This window comes from Danio rerio, chromosome 7 (assembly GCF_049306965.1).
Source record: "Danio rerio strain Tuebingen ecotype United States chromosome 7, GRCz12tu, whole genome shotgun sequence".
In the NCBI taxonomy this organism is placed as follows: domain Eukaryota; kingdom Metazoa; phylum Chordata; class Actinopteri; order Cypriniformes; family Danionidae; genus Danio; species Danio rerio.
The window spans coordinates 39,382,802-39,401,030 of record NC_133182.1 but is presented as its reverse complement, the minus strand read 5'-3'; the positions used below and the strand labels follow the sequence as shown (position 1 = coordinate 39,401,030).

General features: G+C 39.3%; 2 protein-coding genes across 2 annotated transcripts in view; one reads left to right on the top strand and one right to left on the bottom strand.

Moving 5' to 3' along the window:
- chrm4a (cholinergic receptor, muscarinic 4a) overlaps positions 1 to 7,570 on the top strand; it is a 26,650-nt gene extending 19,080 nt beyond the window's left edge. The window contains exon 2 of the mRNA XM_001922407.6: positions 1,347 to 7,570. Within this exon, the coding sequence (XP_001922442.1) occupies positions 1,347 to 2,833 (1,487 nt within the window). The 3' untranslated portion in view covers positions 2,834 to 7,570. The remainder of the gene's footprint in view (positions 1 to 1,346) is intronic.
- mdka (midkine a) lies at positions 7,073 to 18,229 on the bottom strand. The gene is given in 5 exon segments (NM_131070.2): positions 7,073 to 8,468; positions 10,129 to 10,290; positions 10,490 to 10,657; positions 10,829 to 10,911; positions 18,101 to 18,229. Coding segments are annotated over 4 exon segments (441 nt in total). The 5' UTR covers position 10,911; positions 18,101 to 18,229; the 3' UTR covers positions 7,073 to 8,439.

The window sequence follows — 18,229 nt, the reverse complement described above, 5'->3', positions numbered from 1 at the left end:
AAAAGGGTCCAGAAAAAATGCATTTAATTTCATTTAAAGTGCATGTGATTTAAAAGCACAAGCAAATATTACAGCACATTGTTTTCTGCTCAGGTGATAATATTAAAATATGTTTTTTCACTGTTATGGGACTAAATTCAGCACATAGCATTTAATCATTTGCATTATTTTTTGTGGCTCTATAAGCACATGGAACAAAGGGATCCTCTTTATTTTGTCTACGTTAAATCCATTTTGCATCAAACAATTTTATGCACATTAACCAAGATAAATGTAGCAAAATATCTCATTTTTTATATTAAAGAATGGTTAATCTTTAATTCATTGTTCAATAATTAATAATTGTTCAAGTGTTACTCTATAGTTAAAAATATATAAAAATAAAAATATTTACAAATACAATATACTTAATGTCATTGTTTATACCCCAATCACAAGTGCAGTAACTGGTCAGATGTTTGAGCCAGTGGTCGGATGATTGGTGATTTTGCAATTTTAATGAATACATTTTGTTATTCCATACAGATATTAAGCAGAGCTCCATTATTCCATGTCTGAAATAATGTTTAACAAATCCAGGCTTCACAATCGTACACACTGTAAAAAAGTGATTCATTGGATTTACTTAATTTTTTTTAGGTAAGTGATTGCAAACAATTTATATGGGCTGAATTTAAATGGTAATTATCTGCATTCATTCATTCATTCATTCATTCATTCTATCTATCTATCTATCTATCTATCTATCTATCTATCTATCTATCTATCTATCTATCTATCTATCTATCTATCTATCTATCTATCTATCTATCTATCTATCTATCTATCTATCTATCTATCTATCTATCTATCTATCTATCTATCTATCCATCCATCCATCCATCCATCCATCCATCCATCCATCCATCCATCCATCCATCCATCCATCCATCCATCCATCCATCCATCCATCCATCCATCCATCAAAAACCCAACAACTATAATGTACATTAAACTGAGAGATGTTTCTTGGTAACAGTGACAGTGAAGTGATTTCTGGTTCACATGCTACCAAACAAATGTACAGTTGAACCCAGAAGATTTCTCTCCGTTTTTATCTCTTACCATTTGGGACACAGAAAACAAGTCCTCTTCCTTTGCAAAAGCAACTGCATGTTTATATTTCATGATGGAAATGAATGTTCTGCACTAGTATGCATCATAATGAATGTCATGCTGTTTCCTTCTATACACTCACTATATTTGTATCAGCTATATTCGTATCAGCTTGTGATTATTTTCAATGACTGCATCCAGACATATCTGCTGCTGTGTAATTTATATCACGGTGTGTGCTTGTGTTTCAGGCTCTTTGAGCAACGTGTCCAGTGATGCCAACTTCAGCTGTGACAGTGGCAGCGCCAATGGCTCATGTGCAGCGGTTGAGGGCGACGGCGAGAGCCCGTACAAGACGGTGGAGATGGTCTTCATCGCACTGGTCACTGGATCTCTCAGTTTCGTCACCGTCGTGGGCAACATCCTCGTCATGCTCTCAATCAAGGTTAATCGACACCTGCAGACGGTCAACAACTACTTCCTTTTCAGCCTGGCCTGTGCAGATCTGATCATCGGTGTGTTCTCCATGAACCTTTACACCGTCTACATCATTAAGGGTTACTGGCCGCTTGGCCCAGTGGTGTGTGACCTGTGGCTCGCGCTGGATTACGTGGTCAGCAACGCTTCAGTCATGAACCTGCTAATCATCAGCTTCGACCGATACTTCTGTGTGACCAAACCCTTGAGCTACCCCACACGCAGAACCACCAAGATGGCCGGCCTCATGATTGCCTCTGCCTGGATCCTGTCCTTCATCCTGTGGGCTCCCGCTATCCTGTTCTGGCAGTTTATCGTCGGAGCCCGAACCGTAGCACCTGGGGAATGTTACATCCAGTTCCTTTCCAACCCCGCGGTCACATTTGGCACAGCCATCGCTGCGTTCTACCTTCCGGTGGTCATCATGACAGTCCTTTATGTGCACATCTCTCTGGCAAGCCGCAGTCGTGTGTCCAAACAGAAGCCTGAAGCCAAGAAAGAGAAGAAAGCCCAGAAATCTAGCGGCCTGCTCAAGAGTCACATCCTAAAGCAGAACAACAATAACCAGTCTCCTCCTAAGCCCAGCCTGGACACCTGCTCTACAGTGGACACCATGAAAAACGGTAAACTGGAAGAGTCTGTGGTGTCCGCTAAAGCAGACTCTTGCGTGCAGGCGGAGGAAAAGGAAAGCTCCAATGATTCCAGCACAGCCAGCATAGCGCCAAAGGAGCCCAAAGAGCGAGCGAACAGTGAGGTCACTTCAGACGCAGGTCTGACCCCTGCGCCAGCAGCTGCACCTAAACTCAACCCTCAATCCAAATGGTCCAAGATCAAGATAGTCACCAAACAGGCAGGAGATGAGTGCATCACAGCAATTGAGATCGTCCCACCGAACAGCACCGGCGAGAGCCGCTCCATCCCTGTGAGCCGTCCCCGCACTGTGGCGCGCAAGTTTGCCAGCATTGCACGCAGTCAGGTGAAGAGGAAACGGCAAATGGCGGCACGAGAAAAGAAAGTGACAAAGACAATCTTTGCCATCCTGCTGGCCTTTATCATCACATGGACGCCGTACAATGTAATGGTTTTAATTAGCACGTTCTGCCAGTCGTGTGTTCCAGACACAGTCTGGGCCATTGGCTACTGGCTCTGCTACGTCAACAGCACCATCAACCCCGCTTGCTATGCACTATGTAACGCCACTTTCAAAAAGACCTTCAAAAACCTGCTCATGTGCCAGTATAAGAACATCGGCACCAGATGAACTGAAGAAAGAAGCAGCCTGCGGAGACGAAGGGTATGATGTAGAGGGCTGTCCGGGCTCTTCTGGCCCCAATACCTTTTTGAAGCCTTGGAAGGTATTGCACAGTTCTTTGTGAGGCTTCATAGTGCTCAATCAGTGAGTCATAATCAATGTTTCATGTATTAAGGGATCACTGTTTGCAAGAAGATGATGGAGCTCTCACAAGAGACTGAAACACAGACCAAGTCTTAAAGCAAATGACTTTTCCAGTAATCTGATCATTGCTGGAGCTCTGCACTACAGAAATGTGAAGATCAACTGCATAGAGAGATTCCCAGCAAACATAAACCAAAAGAAACTTGGTGAACGAAGGGATTTTTTCATTCATTTATATTCCCAGTACAGCACAAATGGTATCTATCAAGTTTCTTTTGGTTAGTATTACCACTGTTTCTGACCCAGATTCTCTGCAAACATCATACAGAGGTGAGGAGGACGATGGGAGAACATATTCAAATATCTTATGGAAAAGCCTCCCGATTGACGTCCCAGAGTGAGTTCAGATTTGCTGTACCTGCACCTTCCACTTTTCAGAAGACAGAGACTGAAGCTGCTCACTGACCACAACAGCTGTGTTGTCCATTACATTCACAGAGGCGAATTCAGGGCATGTGGTTCAGACTGGGAGAAGCTAGACATCATGATCCTCTTGAGGTTCTGGAATAGGTCAGAATTCAAAAGAATCTTCTCAATGGATTGGGAAAGGCATTATAGACTTTATATGGGATGAGGCACTCAATACTGAGCTGAGAAATGTCACTGTAAGGGTTTGATCTTACAGAGGTGTGTACTGTAAATATGTTAAGATATGATGAATATATGCTCTTGAAAGTATTATTTCTTCCCTGCATTTAATGTCTGGATGTTTGTGTTCCTCTTGTATATAGTTGGTGATCTTCATGTGATTTTATAGATTAAATATTAAATGTATCGTTGTCTGTATGCAAACTGCTAAAAATCATTTATAATTTGTGATATACTTGGAAAAAAATAGGAAATGACTAGTGCATTTATTTAACCTGTTTATAAGATTTAAAGCATTTAAAATGAGGCACAAAGGACGGTGTAAAAAATTTGAGAAATGGAAAATTGGTTTTATTTCCCCCTTGTACATGTTTGTTTAACAGATCCTCACTTCATTATATTGTTTTCTCATGGTGCAATACAGTTTTGCCTAGTTTTTGTATTAAAATACAAAGTTTGTAATTGATGGAAACGCAGCAAAGAAAGATCTCCCACAGTTCTGTGTTTAAGAGCATGTGGCTGGAATTAGAACAGAGGGAGAAATGTGTTGATGTTTTAGGGCTCATGTTGTTACATTATTAACAAGCTGCCAGTTTCAGCAATTACAGATTTTAAAGCATTAAACCAAAGAGGTCATGGCGCTCTGGTCTGTTATTATAGGCCTGGTCTGAAAGAGAGATTATTCATTCATTAGCATCATTTTAAGATGCAGAGACTTGCCTCTCTTAACGTCTTTGGTTTGGTTTCATGTTTCTACCTCATAATCAAATTTCCATTCATAGGGTCTGTATCTCCAAACCAGCCCTCAATCTCTTTTTAATGGGCGGTAAAGGCAGACTTGGTGATTAGTATGCCATTGCAAAAGCATTAAAAACCAGATTTCCATTTTTCTGAATGTTAAACTTGCCAATTGCTTTGGTCTAATGAAACATGCGGTAGTCTTTTCACTACAAATCCTAGTCATTGATGCTTTTGTAAAAGTCTCCTTGACTGTGATGCAAACTCGGAAGACTTCACACTGGAATACAATTATAATCTCCTTTTGTAACAAAGAAATTTAGTCATGAAATCTGAATAAATATTGTTCCTCTGCAAACCTTAATATAGCAAAAGTCAATGCTAAGCATTGGTTATATCAGTGTTTTTCAACCACATTCTTGGAGGACCACCAGCTCTGCATATTTTCCATGTCTCCTTAAACAAACATACCTGATTCAGATCAACAGCTCATTAGCAGAGACTGTAAGACCTGTAATGGGTGTGACAGACAAAGGAGATATCCACAAAATGCATGCTGCGTCCCAATTTGCACACTATCCACCTTAAATAGTATTCGAAAATAGAATTAATATTTCCCAAAACATAGTATGTTGAAAAGAGTATGCTAAAGGTACCCGGTTGGTTTACTATTTCCAGAAAATATTTGAAGTGTTAAAAACCTCCATACGGTCTGTTTCCCAAAATGCGTTCTTCAGCAATCTTGCATCCTCGTGTTCTTGTTTAACGTCATCATCAACTGCCAAAATTCCGTTCCAAAACTCAAGACCGTAAGAACGCAGGATACGTGAATAGTTCCTGAAGGACGCACCGATGCAGACCTGAACACAAAACTCGCTTGAGAAGTCCAAGAAGTCATTGCGGCTGTATTAAGGAGGTGAGAAGCGCAGCATTTAATATAGATTTACTATTAAAGAACAGAGATATAACTTATTTGTCTCAGGAATTTCCCTAAATGAGACGATGAAAGTAAACATTACCATAAAAATCTTAAGGAAGGCATAACAGTGTTTATTTGCTGATAGTCATATTAAACTCTAATAAAAAAAAAATTATTGTGAAAAGTATATTGAGAAACAGCCAATCGAACTGCAAATATTGGCCACAATACATTGCACGTTGGATGTGAAATTGATTAGAACTAAAAACGCAGGTAAAAAGTGTAAACAAACTACAAACATGGCGGACACGTGCGACCAAACATCAAGTAGAGAGGCTTCGGTAATGATGTTTGAATGACTGTTATTTCATATCGAACATATTTAAACCATGTTTTCTGTGTTTTATTTAATCTGCAACAACAATAATGACATAATATAAAGATGTTTTTGAACATTAACGCCTGAATAAATATTATTCAAAGGCCTGAGGAGATTTCTCTGCATGAAAGACCCGCGAATGGGAGATTACCCAGCTGCTGCTTCACCATTAAGGTAGGTAACTAAATATGAAAGAAATGTGGAGAAGTAACTAAGCAACATAGCGATCTCTTAACAATGTGTGTCCCAAAGATTGCATACTCAACTGTTTTTACACTCAAAAGAATATACCTTTTTTTTTACAAAAAAAGTGCATACTTTTAGGGCGTACAAGTCCTACTGTAAGTAATAATTAGGATGCAACAGCAGTGTTGGTGGTTCTCCAGGATCGTGGTTGAGAAACACTGCTACATGACTGATACCCCTACTGAAAAAAACTGCTTAAACCAGCCTAGGCTGGTTGGCTGGTTTTAGCTGGCCAACCAGGCTGGTTTTGGACGGGTTTTGGCCACTTCCAGGCTGGTTTTCAGCCATTTCCAGCCTGTTCTTAGCTGGTCAGGCTGGGAGATGACCACCTAAAACCAACTTGACCAGCTTGAGCAGGGAGCCCAGCCAAAACCAGCTATGTCCAGCTTAAACCAGGCTGGTCATTTTCCAGCCTGACCAGCTAAGACCAGGCTGGAAATGGCTGGAAGTCAGCCTGGAAGTGGCCAAAACCCCTCTAAAACCAGGTTGGTCAACCAGCTAAAACCAGCCAACCATCTTAGGCTGGTTTAAGCAGTTTTTTTTTCAGCAGGGACATCAAAATAACTATGCCCATAATGCTCTCTGTCTTCTGGGGTCTGATTTATAAAATGTTTTATTTATAAAACATACAAACCATCTTATTTTTGACCTAAGATCATTTCTAAACTGTGTGTATGTATGATTCTCTTTCTCTATATCTACAAATCGCAAATAAATTAAAATACATTTTGCAGAAGTCCACCTTAAAAAGACCATCTAATTAAATTCTTTACCATATAAAAGAGTGCCTGTCAATATTTTAAATCTTTTACTTGATCATGTTGCGAGACAAAAACTGTTAAAAGTATAGGTCACCCAAAATTGAAAACGTTGTCATTATTTGCTTGATTTTCTTTCTTCTGATAAACACGAAAAAAAAAACAGATGTATTTAGAAGAATGTTGGAAGTAATTGTGTTCCTTCTATGGATCATTGGTTACCCGTTTTCAACATTTTTGAAACATCGTCTTTTGTGTTCAACAGAAAAAAAAGATATTAAGAAAAGTTTAGAACAACTTGAGAGGATGTTTTAGTGAATCCTTTAAGATTTTCAAATACTCCAACTCCACCACAAGGAAAGTTTCCTCAGAAAAGAATGCTCCGAGAACAATTTACAGTAAGTAGTCGTTTTTTCCAGAATGTTACAGGGCAGTGTTATTATAACAACTTAAAGAATATTCTGTGAATGTTTTCCTAACCTAGAGGGAACAATTAAGTAATCTAATTACGTACAGAAAACTTTCTTTGCTAACCAACAGAAACACACTGAGAACCACTAATGTTCAAGTAAAAAGAAGTCACATTCTTTTTAATAAATCCTAACGTCGTGAAGGATTTCGCTGCATGTACACTCTAAGAATCTCTGTGTACACACATTTTATAAATAGGCCCCAGTCTCTTAAATTTCTATTCGAATGTTTATAAAATGTCATTTGTTAAGGGTTAGATGGAGAAGCTCTCATATAACTGTACCAGCTGAAGGGCAAAGTCAACGATTATTACCCTGATGGAATGAACACACTGTATTAATGGACTTGTCTACCACTGCCCTTAAAGAGCCAGTGTACATAAGTGTGTGTGTGTGGTTCTTTTTCTATTGCATAAAGCTTAATAAAGATCTCATGCGCACTGACCCGGAATACAGAGGAATGATTATTCTTTGCATATTCATGAAGAAACATATGCGGTCTGCATAACGAGAGATTCAGAGGGCTCAAGTGTCTTTAATAATGAACTTTCATCACTCATGTACCTTTTGTTAACACTACATAAAACACACAAAGCTCAGTAACAAAACTTCAGGGTTTTTTTTTTTCTTAAATGCTTATAAAAAATGTTTGCGCAAGAGGGGACGGTCACCTCTCCATGCATTTCAACAACCCTCTTTCACCCTTAGATCTGTTAGTAACAGTCAATATGAAAGCAAAGAAAAAAGGGGGTATTTTCACTTTTACATACACTACAACTTTTATAGAAAAAGAGAAATCATTTATTTCAAACAACACTCCTTAGTTTTATAGTTTAGAATACAAAAAAAGAAATGGGTGACTTTCCAATTGCTACTTTTATACCCCGCTAGTAATATAATCCTGTAAATTACAAAATCTTACAAAACCAAATGTTGTAAGTAAAACAGTAATAAAATAGATGTGTTTGATTGAGTTCTACTGATTGTTGTCCTTTAGCAAATGAGAGGCCTGAGGTGTGAACAGCTGATAGATGGTAGAGAGAAAGAGAGAGAGGGGGAAACAGCAGAGGAGTGGCTGAACTACACGATAAACAACGGCATTTTATTCTCCGATCGCCCTCGCGCATGAAAGAGTCATGTAAGGTGTCAAACACTCCGCTGTTACTCTGTCATAGTCTTCTAAAGCTATGTGTTTGTGGCTGTAGAGCGAGTCCCGCTCGTGCTGAACAACACAGAGTGGAGATATAAAAGGCCGTGTTTAGATGGCGGATGATCACGGGGTGTTTACTGCTCCTCTGGATCTCTCGCTCCCTTTAGTTCCCTTTCCCCTTGCCTTTCTTTCCTGCGGAGAGAGATTGACAGAAAATCGCGTTATTCAGATGCAGCAGTAAACCTCCCCGTCTCACGCTGGTTAGGAAATGCATATGCTCTCGTAAAATAATGCTACAGTATTATTGCTCAAATCCACATTGGGATAAGCACATTAAGCATAAAACGTGTGCTTTGAAAGGACTGACTTAGACATCTGCCTCTTATGTATGAGCAGAGGTTCATTATTGATTTCAGAAACCCACTCAGACACCCACCACAGCCAACAGGCCAAGATTATACAACCACAGCAGATTACAGGCATTACTGTCTCCATTCAGCCAAAGCAGACCCAACCAAACCACTGGCTGCAGAATAGAACCTGTTGAGTCGCATGCGTGCGCGCGGATGCAATTTAATTCAGTAAATATTGTCATGAGAAAATAACCATTTCTGAAATCATTAGTATCATTTTAAATGACATTTATACAGTACACTCCCACATACATGTGTCACATGACCTTCACATGAGCAGTCACTTGTTAAAAATCACACGTGAAGCACACATGAAATGTGGCATAATTGGAGCATTGTTATGTGAAGAAAAAAAATCACATAAAATGTGTGTTTGGCGTGTTTCACTCATGTGTCAAGCCATGTGACACTCATGTTTTTTTTTTTTTAATTATGGCTATTGTTGTTATTATTGTAATACATAATTAGACATTATTAATGTTATTTCTAACACTAAAGCCCAAATTATGCCATATTTTACTTGGATGCATGAACTAAATATTTGTCTTAGTCCTTTGTCTCTTTCTTCACTCCATAGGTGAAATAAAATTAGCTTTTTGGACTCAATGAACTGTATTGTGGTTAATCTTCTAAGCCAGGGGTGTCCAAACTGGCCAGTGTCTGTCCTCCAAGTTTAGCTCCAACTTCCCTTAACACACCTCTCTGGATAGTATACCTAGAAAGAGTTTAATTAGCTGGTTCGGATGTGCTTAAATGGAGTTTTAACTAAAATAAGCAGGACACCGGCCATCCAGGACCAAGTTTTGACAACCCTTTTCTAAGCCATCCACATATCTGCCAATTTAGTAGTTACTGAAATTCTTGCTCAGGGTTGCCAAGTCTGGATTTCCCACAAAACTGGGCAACTTTTAACCCCTTTCCAATGTTTTTTTTTATTCCTTAAGTTAAAGTTTTGATACTTTGGATTGATTATGTTTATAAGGTCACATTAAAATATTTTACTCTACCAAAGTTATATTCTGCCAATGATAAAACCTGTGCTAGGATGACCAAACAGATTAAGCCATTTTTGTGATGTGTATGAGTCTAGATGAGTAGCTGATTTTTCCATAGTAACAGATTCCATAGCATTTATGTAGATTGCTAAATTATATTAAATCTACTTAAAGTCTATTGATTAACAATTTAATTCATATATTTTATGTTTTTAGTTTTTTTTAAACATCTTTAATTTAAAATTAGTTTCTTGAGTTTGAGGTAACTTAATTCAGAGTTGTTTTAAGTGGACGGCAGTCACATGAGGGACACCATCGCAGCTGTGCTGTCAGTTTTAAGGTAAGATCATTTTTATAACAGAATCTTTATAATTACTAATATATACTTGTATATATTATATATTACTATATACTACTCAGTGAGTTTGAGTGTTGAGGATGTACCTTTGGGTTTGTTTTTGACCTTGGTGGTGCAGGGTTTGGTCACAGAGACGGTTTGCTGACATTCGACGTTGAAGAGAGCCTTCTGCAGAGTGCCAGTGCGGCTCTTTGTGCTCGTGGCTGCGTCACATTCACCCCAGTTACCAAACTTATACTTGCAGTCAGCTGCAGGAAATGAGTTACAGTAAAGTATGTCAGACATTATCAACTGCAAAGAACAAACAGAAATGCACAGAGGCACAAAACTACCAAATATAGAAATTTCAAAAAAAAAAAAAATGGCTATGACTTACTGTAAATATAACTCGAGGCAAATTCCACCTGATTACCATATCTATTTTTAATCACCCACAGTTTAACTCACCTCCAAATTCTTTCTTCCAGTTGCATGGCACTCTGCATTTGACTTTCCTGGTCTGTTCATTGCAGGTTCCCTCCCTCATGCCTTGGCCACAGTCGCCGTTATTGGCCACGCAGCTGCCATAGAGCCACTCCGCACAGTCGGCACCACCCTTACCTCCCTTATTCTTCTCTATGGCACAGAAAGCACAATGATTGGATTCACTTCCCATTTAATCGCAGAATCATACATAACAGCACTGAATTTTCAGCGTCAATAAGCTTCAAAGTCACATGATGTGTTAGAGATGAACTATGAGAAGAAAGAAGAGAGTATGGAGATGGTATAATTCATGATTGATACCTTTCTTGTTTTTCCCAGCCTCTGATGTCACGATCATTAAGGCCACCAGCACCACGAGGAGGGTGGAAAACAGGCCCCGCATTCTGAAAAACACACACGAAATAGTCAGTTGTCGCGAAGGAAAATTGCAGTTTGCGATAATGATATAATTTCCTTCATAAGTACTGTTATGAAAGGGCAAGACAGAAATGGAGCCATCTGCGCTGAGACCACACTTTGCCCTTTTAATATTTCAACTTCCCAATTACAGATGAATGGATGAAGCCGATAGGGATGATCATTCAGAATGATTAATTACAGCTTCGCTGATGGAATCCGATGGACTGGCATTAAAATGTCGCAGACTTGGCTCGTGCAAACACTAAAGGTCATATAGTGCTGAAGGACTACATGATTCTCTGCCACCAGATTAGAATGTAACAACAGCGCTTAAATTTCTCCAGCCGCCCACAGAAATGAAACACAAACACATCACACAGGGGTATGATGTAACAGCTAGTGAAATGGCAAAATACGCAGCGATTTTCTTGGAATTATGATAATGACGTTCTTGGCACTGAAAGCACCACCACTGTGCTAGCTTTTGAATCATCGAACACAAACATCCAAAAGGACAGCAACGAATGCACAAGCACATTTGCAGCCCTGACTAACATCCATTCGGAGTGTTGGCGTGTGTCTTTGAACATGTCTTTTCTGTCCTGCTGCTTTCCGGCTCCGCAGTCCTCACATCTGTGTTTTCTCTCGGCCTGTCCTCAGCTGTGTACACACAACGTAAATTAATAAATGTTTGTATGGAAACGGCACTCTTTTGCTCCTCTCAACATGTCAGCATTCAAAACTGGAAAAACATGAAGATCCCACAGAGTTCATAACGGCTGAGAATGGCTGGTGGTAGGTAAAAAAATATATATACAAAAAAGTGATATTTGACTGGAGAAAGCACTTCTCTGTTTTCTTTCTGCTGATAAAAGAGCTCTTTTCAATCATGCATTTATTTGCCTGGATCATCTAAAAGAAGGATTTCTCCATGTACACAGATCTGCTTATGTGGGTTTTGTGTTTGTGACTCTGGCTGCGTGAGTGCGCTCTTTAGCCTCCGCTTGTGATCTCCATGGCAATGATTGGCCCGCGTGCTGTGAGATAGTAGGAGCGTATTGTCTGAAGAGAATGGAATCATCGCTGCGGGACGCCATTCTTCCGGAGCGCTCCGTGGATATGAAGGCAAGAAGAGTGAAGCATATGGAGCCACACAGATTAAAGAACTCGCATTCACATATCGGCCGGCTTCCCACATTTACCAACAACACAGCAGCATTGTCAGTTTGGGAGTGACTCTTTTTAGTCAATAATATAGCATTCTTGGTTCAGAGTTCTGTTAGCAGGAAAAGCAATTAACAGTAACAAAAGCTGATCTCCAGTTGAAAGAATGGCCGTGGTCTGTAGAAGACGACTCAAAGTAGCCAGACAGAGCTGGACTGATGAAAGCAGTATTGAACAGTCTTTGAGGATAATTAAGCATCTATTAGGTCCAAACAAGCTTCTCATTCTTCACTCTCGACTGAAACGCTCTAAAATGGCTTTGTGATGGAGGACAAAATTCAGCACACACTTTGTTACCTTAAAGTAACAATTTTTGCAATAAAGTATGTGGATTCTTACCTGCTTATTATTAACATATTGGCTGTTTATTAGTACTTATTAAGCACTTATTCCGTTTGATCTGACTCTACATCTCTAAACGTAACTACTACCTTAACAAAAATATTAAGCAAATTAATAGTTTATTAAAGTTATAGTTAAGGCTTGGTAATAGTGAGAATTCATTCATTAATTTTCTTTTCGGCTTAGTCCCTTTATTAATCTGGGGATGCCGCAGCGGAATGAACCGCCAACTTATCCAGGACATGTTTTACCCAGCGGATGCTCTTCCAGCTGCAACCCATCACTGGGAAAATAGTGAGAACTGAACCTTGAAATATGGTAGCCAAACTTTTTTTCTAATAATAATGTTCTATAGGGGAATTACCAACTTACGTCATACATGACATCACACGGGTTCAACCACGCATAGTGGTTGCAAAAAAAGACTGGTTGCAATAGCAGACATGTTGTGTTGACTAAATCAAAAGTGCAAAAATAGAAAACTTTAATTTTACTGTACACCACACTGCTTTTAATGCAGTTCTCATTTTAAATCAGGTAAGTTCACGCTATGCTGAATCATACACATTACTGGTTTTTGATTGCAGCAATGATTTCAGCAAAAACAGTTAAATATGGTAATTAAACTGCGGACACTGAATGCTTAGAATGAAATGTAAACATGTGCGTTCGCATACCCTGCTGTACAGGTGCAGTTCGCTGTCAGAATGCAGTAGTTTTGCTTGTTGATGATTACCCAGGCCTTGCACAGTTCAGTCTTCTTTCCTTGTCTTGGCTAGGCAGAACCTCGGTTTTTAGCACTACAAAGTTTTGAATCTGGCAATCATGGAACATTAATTCTTGCACATGACTACACAGAACAAAATTGTTGGCATCCAAAGACGGGTAGGCTTTTAACTTTTCTCTTGTAAAAACACTTGGAGTTTCATTGAGATTGACAGGTCCATTGGGAGGTTGCGCTATAGGTGAATTAAATAAACTAAATTAGCCGTAGTGTACGTGTGAGAATGCAAGAGTGTCTGGGTGCTCCCCAGTGTTGGGTTGCGGCTGGAAGGGCATGCTCTGTGTAAAACATGCTGGATAAGTTGGTGGTTCATTCTGCTGTGGCGACCACTGATGAATAAAGGGACTAAACCGATGGAAAATGAATGAATGGATAATGGTATTTGGCCACTGTCTTCATCAGTTAAGCCACATTAAGCATTTTCTTTAGAACCGCTACCTAAGAGAGGCATACAACTAATATGAATGGAGTTAATATTCTGAGCACATCTGCTTTTCTTTACATAGTATACATTTTTAATCAACTTTACACCAAATTTCTCTTTTTATATCTTCATCTTATAAGCTACATTAAGCATTCTATGGGGTAAAGAGTATTTAATGTGAAGATGTGTGTGTTGTGTTCATAGTGTTGGCTGTTTTGCTGTTAATAGATGCTTAATTAATAAGGTTTGTACTGAATTTGGTTCTCATACAGCTCACGTTGTCTGTTTCACTCTGTATTGGCGCACGTGTTGCTCTTGCTCAGTGTGTTTGAGTGGAGTACTCTGATTCTCAATATCTCTGGGCTGTAACTTCCTGTCCCAGCCCAAATGCTGGACCTCATCACTCAGACACCAGGCCTTAATGGGTCACCATAAGCAGAAGCAATAAAAATGCTCTCTATCTCTGTTATTTTTTTACCCTCGATCTCTCACTCTCAGACATTAAATGCTCTTCTAAAGCCGTTTATAAAATATTCTGTTGACCCAGTAAATCCTGCAACTCCCTCCAAACAGTAATTAAGTGTCAGCCGCTCAGCGGAGCGTGACTAACCTCTCTCAGAAAAACACAAATCTCGAGCACCCCAACCCCCATTTTGCTGGCCCAAAAATGTCTTCACCCCCTCTCTGTGTCCAAAAATTCCCCCTCCTCACCTTTTTTCTCTGACCTTTCTCCGAAATCTCTCATCAGGCAGTCTTCTTTGTGCAATGTGTGTGTGTGTGTGTGTGTGATGGGGGGTGTTTTAGACGGCCTAACGAGGTTGTTCTAACCCGCTGGGTCCACACTCTCTCACACACACACACTCTCACACAAATCTCGTACACTCTGAAGATAGAAAGCCCTTTAAAAGCCCCATTCCTCCCTCAGAAACACACACTCTTTGAGGGCCTTACTCACTCATCATACGCCATGGGGCTTCCATTATCACAAGCGTGGAGGAATGCAGGACCGCTGGACACACACGGTTTCTCTTCTCTCCCCTCCTCAGGTCCTCTCTCCTCCCCTCACATCTTTTCAGTGCGTTCCAGCACCCAATGTTGGAGAGTGAACGAGTCCCTCGCCGCACAACCAGCTGGACTTCAAACTCATTTCCATAGCAGAGAAAACAACACAAAGCTCTGACCCACTTCACTCATAGTCAGACATATGGCACAGTTTCACGCTTATCAGCGCGCCTTTTCAATTACAGATCTCCATTCGGAGGCTCCTTTCTGCAACTCTTAAATTCTATTACCAGCGCTGCGTGTTTCTGGAAAGAGCACATTAAACGGAGGTGCTTCCATTAAGTCTGAAGCAAAGCAGGCCCTTAAGGCTGAGCCGGTACTGAGTCTGTAGATTAAGTGCAGAGGGAGTTCAAGTCAGCACTGGCTTTATCAGTCATCTAAACCGCAGACAGACAGACAGACAGACAGACAGACAGACAGACGGACTGACGGAGCAGCATGGGGGAGGAGAGAGAGAGAGAGACGTCTGGAGACAGTGTTCATACCAGGAGCAGCTGTTTAAGTTCACCTCGGCTCAAGATTTACTCAAACACAGGTCTGAGGCGAGCAGTCATAAATCACTCACACTCTCCCATCATTCTTTCTGATGGGCGTGTGCAGCTGGATGACACACACACACACACTGTCACCAGACCAGTGCTGCACAGCATTAGGCAAGTGTTACAGCAAATGCTTTCTGACAGAAATTGTGACCAGCATGGTGCTGGAGGCCTGTAAATCTGAAAGTTCGGAGACACACACACACACACACACACACACACACACACACACACACACACACACACATGCGCTTAAAAAAAAAACAACAACCCTTTTCCTCACAAAAAAATCAGTGACTGAATCAGTGCACTTTGGTTGCTAAACACAAACCCCCTGAGGAAAACAATAGCCTGACACCCAGCTATTGGAGTTAAAGGCTTGTAGCTCTAATGCAGATGGCTCTATACCAACACACTCCATTTATCCTCTATAGTCATGTGAAATACAATCTTTAATGCACACAATACTACCGTTTTAACTTCCCAGTGTTTTATACAAATAACTCCATAATTATTCACTCTCTAACTTTCTGTTTTGTTTCTGCTTTGAAAAGGGTTTACCCACCTTTTTTAAACCCAAAGAGCCCCTTTCACTCTCCGTCTCTCACAAACTCACAACAAAAACAGGGCAAAGGGCAAAAGGTTGAATGTTTACAACTTTGCTGAAGTGCTGTGAAGTGGTACAGCTCCGAATGTGTAATCGCTTCAATAAAACGGCATTTTTTTGCACTTTCTTATTCCCACTCTTGGATGAAAAGGCCCTGAAAGTGTCTAAAGAGAGAGAAGTGAAGAGGGGGGGGGCAGGTCAGAATGCAGGTCAGGTGAAAGGGTCTCTGAAAAAGCAAGAGAAGAAAAGAAGAAACGAGGCCCTCTTCCTTTCTGTCCTGCACCCTTTGACCATACTCACTTTAATCACCCCATTCAAGAGGAAAGAGAGAGAGTGAATGAAGCCAAGAGCATTAAACGCACAATGATCCCTAACACACACACACACACACACACACACACACACACACACACACACACACACACACACACACACACACACACACACACACACACACACACACACTTTTAGCAAGAGGGTTGAATTATGGTGATTCTCCATTTATAGCATTAGCTGTTGTCCCATCACAGACACATGTAACAGAAATAAAAACACATTTCTTAGTAATTTTTTTAGATAAAGGGTCTTGGGTTCTTCAGGAGCATCTAAAGTATTTATTTTCTTGTTTAAAGACTCAATTTATACTGCAAAAAATGATTCCTAATCATTTATAGATTCATTTAACTCTTTACATGGAATATCAATTACAACAGTATTTTATCATTATGTTTCCATGTTCTTGTTAGCACTACCCCTAATAAACACTTCCCTCCCTCAACTGCCTCTAACTTCCCATTGAAATACTGAATAAACATAATTAAGTTTTTAAAAAAAAGTAATAAATAATAATAAAGATAAATAAAAAATATGAAAGTGAAAGAAAATTAGTTATAAATATGTTTTCATATATTATTGCTCAGTTTAAGATTTTTTAAATTTATGCATTTTATGAATTATATTTTTGTTCTATATTTTTTATGTTTATAACATGTTTATAATTATAAATGTATATTTACATTGTCATTTTAGATTTTTATTTTATAATTACTAAGATTGTAATTATTCATGTTATTTTTTTACATTTTCAGATGTAAATGTTTATTTCTTTGCCCATTTTTATTTGAAACTTTATTTTTAAACTGTATTTTTAAAATGAAATGCAATATTTTTTAGTTTCATTTTGTTTGCTCTTTTTTTCTAAAGGTTTCCCCTCAGCAGTCCCATTGAGCCCCTCAGGGTCCCCGGACCCCTTGATGACAGTAAAACTGAAAAAAGCAGTTCAAAAGTACAGTGAGAACAAGATATTTAAAACACTGGCAAGCATCTCAGAATCAGTGCAGACAACCACATTCTTTGTGTAAATACTTTTTTTTTCTGCAAAGATAGCAGCTATTGGTCACACTTAAAGTGAGTGAGAGCAAAGAAATCGCCTGCAGATCATGCTTTGAGACAGCTTATAATACTAACCTTATAAACAGTCAGCAGGTTCAAGGGACACTGGGAAGTTAATTTTAATGTCTCAAACTATGAAACTAGGATCTTAGATTTTCTACAAGCATACTGGCTAAAACGTACAATATCCACCAAACTGTGTGATACTGTGTTAGTTAGTAGTTTTGCATATTAAACATAGTTGTAGATTATGTGCAATCATTTACAGTGAATATTACATTTATTAAAATCCATTAGATAAAAATATTATAATAACAGGACTGTTTATTACCCTTATGACAAAACAAACTAATAAAAGAAAGAAATAATCTGCTTTTTACGCAAAAAAAAGTTGATGGTTATTTTGAATTATGACTTTGACACCTTTTAAATATCTTGTGCTGAGTTAAACAGCTCTTGACTAACTCATCCTCCTCAACGAAAAACTAGTGCACATAACAAACCCACTCACTCCATATCGCTTATGTTTTATTGATAGATAACAGAAAACTCGACACTTACTCAAGAGCATTGCCAACACATTTATAGTATTTTTAACATTCTTTTCACACCATATCAAAATCAAGTTTCTGACAGTGTTTTAAATATCGTGGCAGTAAAAACATCTAAACTGCTCTTTACGCGGTAAAACTCTCCAATGGCACTTTTCAAAAAGTTCAGGGAGTAACGTTAAAACAAACAGAAAGCCAAACAATAGTCCGACGAGAAGTGCTGGTGTGTAAAAACAGCTAGAACTCACTTGTTTTCTGTGTCGAAAGTTCCCTCACTGAAACTCTGGCTGAAGTTTGCTGTGTTCACTCTTCTCCAGCATCCGCCTTTATGCGCTGCTCCGGCTCTTTGTTTCCCCCCTAACTAATTTAATCTGTTT